The 10,735-nt window shown below is 44.3% G+C and overlaps 2 protein-coding genes across 2 annotated transcripts; both read right to left on the bottom strand.

Moving 5' to 3' along the window:
• Window positions 1-3,376: 3,376 nt before the first annotated feature.
• LOC116982676 (interferon-induced very large GTPase 1-like) lies at window positions 3,377-9,703 on the bottom strand. The gene has a single exon (XM_033036012.1). It carries the CDS (start codon window positions 9,519-9,521, stop codon window positions 4,164-4,166), a length of 5,358 nt encoding a protein of 1,785 aa, XP_032891903.1. The 5' UTR covers window positions 9,522-9,703; the 3' UTR covers window positions 3,377-4,163.
• LOC116988048 (up-regulator of cell proliferation-like) lies at window positions 9,530-10,668 on the bottom strand. Its single transcript, XM_033044516.1, has 2 exons — window positions 9,642-10,668; window positions 9,530-9,556 (listed from the first exon to the last, which is right to left on the bottom strand). The coding sequence occupies exons 1-2, from the start codon at window positions 10,656-10,658 to the stop codon at window positions 9,530-9,532; spliced, it is 1,044 nt and encodes a 347-aa protein (XP_032900407.1). The 5' UTR covers window positions 10,659-10,668.
• Between the last annotated feature and the right edge of the window lie 67 nt (window positions 10,669-10,735).

The raw sequence follows: 10,735 nt of genomic DNA, 5'->3' as shown, positions 1-10,735 counted from the left end.
TTATCCCATTTCTTGCCTTCTCCCCATGGCACCCGTTCTAATCAAAACCGTGTTCATCTCTGCCTTGAAAATATCCACTGACAGCCTCCACAGCCCTCTGTGGCAATGAATTCCACAGATTAATTACACTCTGACTAAAGAAGTTCCTCCTCACCTTTCTCAAAGAGCCCCCTAAAATTCTAAGGCTGTGACCTCTGGTCCTAGACTCTCCCACCAGTGGAAACATCCTTTCCACATCCACTCCATCCACACCTTTCACCATTCTGTAAGTTATCGATGAGGTCCCCCCTCCCACAAACTTCAAAATTCCAGCGAGTACAGGCCCAGTGCTGTCTAACGCTCATCATATGCTATCCCACTAATTCCTGGGATCAATCTTGTAATCCTCCTCTGGACCCTCTCTAGAGCCAGCACATCCTTTTCAGATATGGGGACACATTTGCTCACAATACTCCAAATACAGCCTGACCAGCGCCTTATAAAGCCTAAGCATCACAGCTCTGTTTTTGTATTCCAGTCTTCTTGATATAAATGCTAGCATTAAATTTGCCTTCCTTACTACAGATTTGACTTGCATATTAACTTTTGGGGAATTCCGCACCAGCATTCCCAAGTCCCTTTACTCCTCCGATTTCTGGATTCTCTCTCCATTTTGGGGGTAGAGTGCTGACATGGATCGAGAAGTGGTTGGCAGACAGGAAACAAAGAGTAGGGATTAACGGGTCCCTTTCAGAATGGCAAGCTGTGACTAGTGGTGTACCGCAAGGCTCGGTGCTGGGATCGCAGCTATTTACCATATACATCAATGATTTGCATGAATGGATAAGTAACATTAGCAAATTTGCAGATCACACAAAGCTGGGTGGCGGTGTGAACTGTGAGGAGGATGCTATGAGAATGCAGGGTGACTTGGACAGGTTAGGGGAGTGGGCAGATGCATGGCAGATGAAGTTTAATGCGGATAAATGTGTGGTTAACCACTTTGGTAGCAAAAACAGTAAGGCAGATTACTATCTAAATGGCGTCAAGTTGGGTAAAGGGGAAGTACAACGGGATCTGGGGGTCCTTGTACATCAGTCTATGAAAGTAAGCATGCAGGTACAGCAGGCAGTGAAGAAAGTGAATGGCATGTTGGCCTTTATAACACGAGGAATCGAATATAGGTGCAAAGAGGTCCTTCTGCAGTTGTACAGAGCCCTAGTGAGACCACACCTGGAGTATTGTGTACAGTTTTGGTCCCCTAATTTGAGGAAGGACATTCTTGCTATTGAGGGCGTAGGTTTACAAGGTTAATTCATGGGATGGCAGAACTGTCGTATGCTGAGAGAATGGAGCAGCTGGCCTTGTACACTCTGGAGTTTAGAAGGATGAGCGGTAATCTCATTGAAACATATAACATGAATGAATGAATAGTTTATTTCAGTCATACATTAAAAAGAACAAAACTTTACAATCTGTGAATATGAATCAACACTGTATCCATTTCACACAACGTTCACATAATCAATGACCGAAAAAGATATAGGCTGAAGCCACAAAGCTTATTTTTGCCTCTCCTATACAATCCATAAAATAAGATAACCCAGAATATCAGCATTACAAAGGAAAGGGGAAAAAAACATTACTCTAAATTGTAATCCATACTTATTTTACAATTTAATCATTTTACATTATAATCTTTAATTATTTTACATTTTAACGCATTTTTGAAACTCGACAGAGAGCTACAAAACCTGTATTGATGATCACTCAATAACTCATATATCTCAATGAAGTCATCGTCTATTCACAAATAACTTTAGAAAATAGAAAAACAAAGTATTTTAGAAAATTGAGGTAGCAAAGACACAGATACAATATGTTTGTCACCATTTTTATAGATTGGAACCACCTTAGCCATTTTATTGGGAAAAACACCTTTTAGAAAGGATTTATTGCATATATAGGTAAAGGGCTCGAGGACACAATCAATTACTTCTTTTATAAGTGACATATCAATGTTGTTACCATCAGTTGATTTTTTATCCTTAAACTTTCTGACTACTTCTAACACATCACCCTCAAAAACTCCAACAAGGAACATTGAATTGCTGTTGTTAAGTTCAAAATCAAAATTTATGTTTTCATCTCTAGGAAGGTTAATTTCCTTTGCCAAATTTTGGGCCTACATTAACAACGAAATCGATACAACTCATTAGCAATGTCCTCTGTATTTTCATAATTGAATTATCATTTGTTACAAAATATGTTGGAAAATCCATTTTACTACTATTTTTAATTATATCATTAAGTACACTCCAAATAGCCTTAATATTATTTTTATGTTTTTGCAACATTTGATCATAATAATCTTTTTTTTGTGATCTCATAATTAATGTCAGTGTTTTTATATTTTTTGTACTTTTGTCCTTTTCCTTTGTTCAATATTTAATAAATTCCCAATGAAGCATATTTTTCTTTTTACACGCTTTTTCCAACCCGTTTGTTAACTATGGTATCACCCTCTTTTTGGAATTGTGTCTATACTCTTTCAATTGACAATGTCGGTCATAAATTATCAAGAATGTCTCTAAAAATGCTTCATATGATTCATTAATATCATCTGAAACTTCTTGCCAGTTATAATTCAAGAGTTCTGTCTTAAAAGCTATAATTGCCTCTGGTGATTTTATTCTAACCAGATTATTCTGTCTCTTTGTTCTTAATTTTGACATATTGTTAAACAAAGATTGTTAAGGGCTTGGACACGCTAGAGGCAGGAAACATGTTCCCGATGTTGGGGGAGTCCAGAACCAGGGGCCACAGTTTAAGAATAAGGAGTAAGCCATTTAGAACGGAGACGAGGAAACACTTTTTCTCACAGAGTGGTGAGCCTGTGGAATTCTCTGCCTCAGAGTGCGGTGGAGGCAGTTTTTCTGGATGCTTTCAAGAGAGAGCTAGATAGAGCTCTTAAAAATAGCGGAGTCAGTGGATATGGGGAGAAGGCAGGAATGGGGTACTGATTGGGGATGATCAGCCATGATCACATTGAATGGCGGTGCTGGTTCGAAGGGCCAAATGGCCTACTCCTGCCCCTATTGTCTATTTAGAAAATAATCTACGCCTTTATTATTACCAAAGTGCATGGCTCCACACTTTGCTACACTATATTCCATCTGCCACTTCTGTGTCCACTCTCCTAACCTGTCCAAGTTCTTCTGCAGAGTCCTTGCTTCCTCTACACTGCCGGGCTCCACCTATCTTAGTATCATCTGCAAACTTGGCGACAAAGCTTTCAATCCTCTTATCCAAATCATTAATATACAGTTGTTTTCTCTGCAATTTTGGAGGTTGAAGGGATGTATATAAAATTATGAGAGGCATAGATAGGGTAGACAGACAATATTGATCCCATTGAATACTGGCTCAAAGGGCTGAATGGCTTACTCCTGCACCTATTGTCTATGTCTATGTGGAAATGTCCAACTCCAGAGGGCATAGCTACAAGGCAACAGGGGGAAATATAATAGAGATGTGGGGCAAGTTATTTTTACACAGAGGGTGGTGAGTAGCTGGAACGTATTGCCAGGTGTGCTGGTGGAGGCAGATACGATAGTGATGTTTAAGAAGCTGTTAAATAGGCACAAGGATTTGCAGGGAATGGAGGATTATGGAGGCAGATGAAATCAGTGTAGCTAGGTTCCATGTTTGGCATAAACATTGTGGGCTGAAAGGCCCGTTCCTGTGTTGTCCTGTTCTATGTTCTTATAAAGCACAAACAGCAAGGATCTCTGGGGCACATCACTATTCACAGACCTCCAGTCCATAATACAACCTTCCACCACCACCTCTGCTTCCTTCCATGAAGCCAATTCTCTGTCCAGTCAGCTGGCTCTCCCTGGATCCATGCGATCTAACCTTCTGGAGCAGCCACCATGCGGAATCTTATCAAAGGTTGGCTGAAGTCCATACAGACAAAGTCTACAGCTTTGCCCTCAAACCTTTTGGTTATTTCTGTAAAAGCAATTTTAATAAGCAATTGGTTGAAACTCTCTGCTCTGCTAATTGTTTTATGATTTATAATCAGAGTAGAATTTTAATGTTGAGTGATTTTCTCTGCCATTTCTTTTATAGGGAAGTAGACTATTTCTACGTCTAACTGAGTGATGTCATGTAAAGGCACCTCACCAAAACTGAATGTTTGTGTTATATATCTTATTCAGATCTCCCCTCACTACATCCCAGTCAATGTCCCAGGCTTCATCGATCTCTGCAGGTTTTGCTTTGTATTTTTCAGCAAACTGCTCATTGAAAGTGTAGAAAACCTTCTTCCAATAGGATGCTGCCTGTGCGGAAATTTCCTGCTGGATGGTCCAGGATTTGTAGTAATCATTGACAGTTTGGTAATCCTTGTAGGGTTTCAATTCCCCATTTGTGTTGTTATTTTTAAACGATCCGTTACCTGCGACTGAAGCTGTGCAGACAGTAGTTACAAGACGTTCACTTTCTATGGAGTGGTAGCTATTGAGTCCATTAGGTCTGTGCTGCTTACAAGAGTGCTGTGAGTGTACCGGGGTCTCTGAATCACAGAAAACCCCACAGAAAGGACATTTCTTGGTACAATTGAATAACCCTTTGAACAGCTCATCCCTGGGTTTAATGGATAATTCTTCAATCTTTGCTTGGACATCCCAGCCTGTTACGTCACTGAGGAGTCTCTGCTCCACCTCTTCAATAGATGACAGAACTGCTTCTGCCCATTTCTTGCCATCACCATCACTGTGAAACATAACGAGTTTCATTTCATCTTTGGGCATTGAGATCCTGGTCTTTAACTTTTCAACAAACATGTCCAGGAAGCTCTGAACATTTCCAGCAAAGTTCTGCGTCACTGCATCCTCAACAATCTCTTTAGCTTTCCCAGTGATCTGTGTGAGGATTCCTTTAGCCAGACGGGTAAACGTGCTCTCTCCATCATGTTGTGTCGTGCAGTGTTCAATAACCTGGTGATGGAGCCAGTCTTTGGCCAAATTCTCAAGGTCAGTGATATACCGGTAATAGTCATCAAATGTATCCCTTTGTTTCAAGTGCACCAGGAGGGCCACAGTGAAGTTGTTGCGGAGACTGTACTTTCTCTCAGGGTCATTTTGTTTCATATCATCCATGATGTTCACACTGAGATCCTGGAGTGTGGCGTCTCTGAGAGCTGGCAAGAAACAAGATTGTGCAAACCGTTCTGCTTGTCTCTGATTCTCATCCTGCTCTGAGTAAATATCAATGAAGAGATCAAAGTATTGACCCTTCATGTTTTCCAGTCTTTGCCGCGGGTCGTGTTTCTGGATGAACCTCATCTGCATCTCTTGGAATCTTGGTACAGCGTAACCACACAGGTGAAGTTTAAACTCAGCCCTGAATTCCTCACTCATTGTGAAGTTTGGGTGTGAAATATTGTTAATTTTCTCCTGTATAATATTCAAAAGTTCAATACAATATCTATTGTCATAATCCATGTCCATTTTTGTGATGTCCCTGATCCATTGATGGCATTCATCCTCTAGGGGCTGTGTTATCATTGCTGCCCGATTAACATCTGATTGGTGCGAGGATATCCAAATTGTGGTTTTAACACGTCTCGTCCATGTCGTGTTGATGTGTTTCCCTTCAATTTGAAAGCACCGGGTTCCCTGTTTACAGAGAGGTTTTCTTTTTAGCATTTCATTAATCACCCTCCCTTGAGTTGCTGTGTTCTCTCTGAGAAGATTTTCAATCTCCAGTTCAATGTTTCTTTCTCTACAGGGCTGATAGCCCAGCTGTGACAGTGTGTCTTGCCACATCTTTCCAAAGGCAGTTTGCAGTTCCTCGTCACCCAACACCTGATTTGCCCCTTTACACTTTAATAAAAGCTCCTTGACCTGTTGTTCGATCTTCTGGTGAAATTTATTCCAACTAGCATCCACTTCCTGCAGTCCCACACGTCTGTTAACGGCATCTTTACATCTCTGCATTGAATCGTCATGAAGCCGTCTGCATAAACTGGAGATACTGAGCTTGAATTCCTCCCTGTATTTCTCCATCAGCTGCACGTTATCAGCCCCACTTTCAAACAGAGCTTTTAGTTTATCCAGAGTCTCACCCTCCCTTTTGTTCATCTCCGTCCTGATCTCACATTCCAGTGTTTGGAGCAGTAGGTTGAGGTCACCACTGGCATTGTTGACTCTGTTTTCAGCCTCGTTTCCCCAGGAGTGTGTGAATTTGCGGAGCTCCCACTCCCAGTCCTTGTACTTCACAGAAAGCTGGTTGTAAGCCTCTGCGAACAGACTGTTCTGGAAGCTGAAAATAAAATTCTCATGTTTCACCTGCTCCCAAAGGCCAGTCATCCATTTGGTAAAGTCTGGGATTGTGAAAGCTCCTTGTTCTAATTTCCCTTTGAGTAAACATTGAATGAGACTCTTCTTCAGTTGGAAGACGTGTTCACTGTAGCCAGTGTTGACGGCAGCCATTGGGGGTGTACCTTGCCACAGACCAGGGATGTACCAGTTGTCCTTGTCAGCATCATAGTCCATCACTTCACAGAACATTACTCGCTCCACCTTCTCCAGTTTTGCCGCCGCCTCTGTCATCTTATCCAGCTGTTCCAGTAGTTTCTGACGACCTCTCAGATTCTGATCATGTGCACTCACATCTCCAACATTCTGGTGGACAAACATACACTTTGGTTTTTTCCCCGTCAGTTTCATGCGGAGTAAGGAATGAACAACAATCTGTAAAATATCTTTCATCTCTGCGATGTTTTCCATGCCTATGTTTACCAACGTTATGTTGCTTAATCCCACCACGAATGTTGCCAGCTCATTGTCGTGTTCGTAGCTGTCTGTTAGTGTTGCAAGTTCTGGAGCTCTCAGCCCCTCCGTGTCAATGACCAGGATGAAGTCACAGCCCAGCTCCTCCGCCAGGCTCCCTGTGACTTTCATCAGCTGCATGTAGGCCCCTCGAGTACATCGGCCACTGCTCACAGCAAACCGCAAACAGAACATTGTATTGAGGAGCGTGGACTTGCCTGTGCTCTGAACTCCAATCACTGTCAGCACAAACACTCGGGAAGCACGTCCCACCTTCTCGGCCACTGCTTCCAGTACAGCAGTGATCCATGAAACAGGAACGTTGGAGACGTCTCCATCAATGAGCTCCAGTGGGAACCCATCCAGCAACAGTTCAGCAGCAACACCCGGTAACTGAAGCACATGTGGGTGGATCTGTGTTTGTTGCTTGATGTTGTGTTGTGTCACTGAGAGTTCATAAACCTGGCCCAGTTCCCTCATGAAGTGCTCAAGTCCCAGGGAACTATCAGTCATCTTCTGATCCATGTCCTTCAGCTCCTTGACCTTCTGCATTGAGTCTTTGCTCAGTTCTTTATAATCCCTGCGCAATCCTGCCATGATTTCCCTTGATTTACTGTCCAGCATCAGCTTCAGCCACTGCAAGGAAATGGCCCTGTCATCCCCACCAGGACAGGTGAGGTGGTCAATGAATATCTGCATCTCCTCCGACAGGCTCTGTCTGAGCTGAGCTTCCCGGATTCTTTTCTTGTCTTGGTCCAACTCGTGGTTATACTTCTCTGTGGTTCTGTCCCCGCGGAGTTTCATCCGAGACTTCTCTTTCTCAACTTTAGACAGTCCTTGCCAGGGCTCTCCATGAAAGGGCAGCACTCTCTTTTTATACCCAGTGATGTCTGCAGGGTCAAGACTGCCCAGTATTTTGGTCAGGTCCTTGGCCCGTTGTATTTCAGGCTGATGTTCATCGACCTGAATCCCACTTTCTCTCGCAATGTCACCCATTTGTTCCAGACTCAGGAAGCTCTGGTCGCTGTCCCTCATTAGAATCATTTGTTTTACCTGGGAACGAAATTTTTCCACAAGTTTGGCCTCGTTTATATTTGTCCGAACAATGCATTGTTGAGGTTTTAACTTCAGATCTTTGAACAGTTTCTTTACCTGCTCAGGGGTGATGTGTTGTTCACTGATGTGAGTGTTCACTATCAGAAAGAGTTTTGCCGGTGACTTTGCGAGAGAGGTGAGGAATTCTCTTTCCTTCTCACCGATAACATCAATGAAAATAAAGAGAGCAGCAGAGACTTTTGCCAGAAACCGAGTGTGTCCCTGGTAAGTTTCAGCGTCACCTCGGAGGTTGATGAATGCAGCAGCCTCCGGGAAAATGTCCGTGTTGCTCTTCCCAGAAGGTAGATACCAGCTGATCTCAGCCATCCCATCCGATATCCTACGGGGCACATTCCCACATTCCATCCCGGAGTGCAGGAAGATGTTCTGCTGCAGCTGGGTCTTGCTCAAGGTGAGATTGAGGACTCTGGATTTGGACACCGTGCATCTTCCGAGTCTGAGGAAGGAGACAGTTGGCACGGGTGCTGTCACAATGGGCATCTCCACAACGGGGCTGTTCCCTGTAGGAGATTGTGGGCACCACATTTTAACAATGGGCCTCATGGCCCAGAGGAGAAGGGTGGCACCAGGTCCTTCCATGGGTCCCCTCACCTTGTCCCTGGGATAACTGTGCCCTTCCGGCAGCAGAAAGGGTAATGCAAGTTGGCACAGTGACATCTTCAGCATCAGTTCCTGCTGGAGAGAGTGGTCGGCACAGAGGAAAATGGCAGCAATGATATCCAGAGGGTTAAATCCAGAATCTTCTGGATCTTCCACTTCAAAGAAATCATTGAAATCTACTACTTCATCTTTCTTGTCTTCCAAGGAATGATCAGGGGGCCATTCAGGATTCCTCGCCAGTGAATTAGCTGAGAGGATCATTTGGAGAAATCGCCAAAGAAGATCTTCTGGTCGAGTTGGTTTGCTGTCATCCAGTTTATCCCAGGATATCTCCCGCATGGACGTCAGTGACAGTTTGTGAGGATAATGATCCTGTAAACCCAAATCCCTCACAAGTTGTAGTGGTCTCAGATTTTCAGATTGGTTATTTCCAGCTTGTGGAACACTATTCAATCCATGTGGGAGACCTGGTGAATGCCGGTGAGATGGATCCTCTGATCCCCAACTGTCTCCAAGGTCGGCCTCTCTCTGTGGTTTCGACGTCAGGTCCTTGGCTTCTTGTATTTCAGGCTGATGTCCATTGACATGAATCCCACTTTCTCTAACAATCTCACCCGTTTGCTCCAGACTCAGGAAGCTCTGATCCCTGTCCCTCATCCATGTTACTTGTTGTATTGGAGAATTAAATTTCTCTACAAGTGTTGCCTCACTTACATTTGTCTGAAAAACACATTGTTGTGGTTGTAACTTTGTAAAGTTATTTCCAGCTGGTGGATCACCAGCCATTCCCTGTGGGAGACCTGGTGAATGCCGGTGGGATGGATCCTCTGATCCCCAACTGTCTCCATGGTCGGCCTCTCTCTGTGGTTTGGACGTCAGGTCCTTGGCCTGTTGTATTTCAGGCTGATGTTCATCGACCTGAATCCCACTTTCCCTCGCAATGTCACACATTTGTTCCAGACTCAGGAAGCTCTGGTCCCCGTCCATCACTATAATCACTTGTTGTATCTGAGAACGAAGTTCTTCCACAAGTTTGGCCTCGTTTATATTTGTCCGTACAATGCATTGTTGAGGTTGTAACTTCAGATCTTTGAACAGTTTCTTTACCTGCTCAGGGGTGATGTGCTGCTCACTGATGGGAGTGTTCACTATCAGAAAGAGTTTTGCCGGTGACTGAGCGAGAGAGATGAGGAATTCTCTTTCCTTCTCACCGATAACATCAATGAAAATAAAGAGAGCAGCAGAGACTTTTGCCAGAAACCGAGTGTGTCCCTGGTAAGTTTCAGCATCGCCTCGGAGGTTGATGAATGCAGCAGCCTCCGGGAAAATGTCCGTGTTGCTCTTCCCAGAAGGTAGATACCAGCTGATCTCAGCCATCCCATCCGATATCCCACGGGGCACATTCCCACATTCCATCCCGGAGTGCAGGAAGATGTTCTGCTGCAGCTGGGTCTGGCTCAAGGTGAGATTGAGGAGTCTGGATTTGGACACCGTGCACCTTCCGAGTCTGAGGAAGGAGACAGTTGGCACGGTTGCTGTCACGATGGGCATCTCCACAACGGGGCTGTTCCCTGTGGGAGATTGTGGGCCCCACATTTTAACAATGGGCCTCATGGCCCAGAGGAGAAGGGTGGCACCAGGCCCTTCCATGGGTCCCCTCACCTTGTACCTGGGGTAACTGTGCCCTTCCGGTAGCAGAAAGGGTAATGCAAGTTGGCACAGAGACATCTTCAGCATCAATTCCTGCTGGAGAGAGTGGTCGGCACAGAGGAAAATGGCAGCAATGATATCCAGAGGGTTAATCTTGGAATCTCCTGGATCTTTCACTTCTAATAAATCGTTGAAATCTTCTACATCATCTTTCTTGTTTTCCAAGGACTGAGCAGGGGGCCATTCAGGATTCCTCGCCAGTGATTTAGCTGAGAGGATCATTTGGAGAAATCGCCAAGGGAGATCTTCTGGCCGAGTTGGTTTGTTGTCGTCCCGTTTACCCCAGGATACCTCCCGCATGGACGTCAGTGACAGTTTGTGAGGATAATGATTTTGTAAACCCAAATCCCTCACAAGTTGTGGAGGGTTCAGGTTTTCAGACCAGCTATTTACAGTTGATGAAACACTCGCCATTCCCACTGACTGGGTGTATGTACTTCCTGAGATCTGTATGCTCTTTCCCAGAGAGGTGGTTCTTTTCCTGGAATTCC

Source organism: Amblyraja radiata, chromosome 1, assembly GCF_010909765.2.
Source record: "Amblyraja radiata isolate CabotCenter1 chromosome 1, sAmbRad1.1.pri, whole genome shotgun sequence".
Classification (NCBI taxonomy): Eukaryota; Metazoa; Chordata; class Chondrichthyes; order Rajiformes; family Rajidae; genus Amblyraja; species Amblyraja radiata.
The sequence above is the reverse complement of the archived record's forward strand: the minus strand, read 5'-3'. Positions and strand labels throughout refer to the sequence as shown.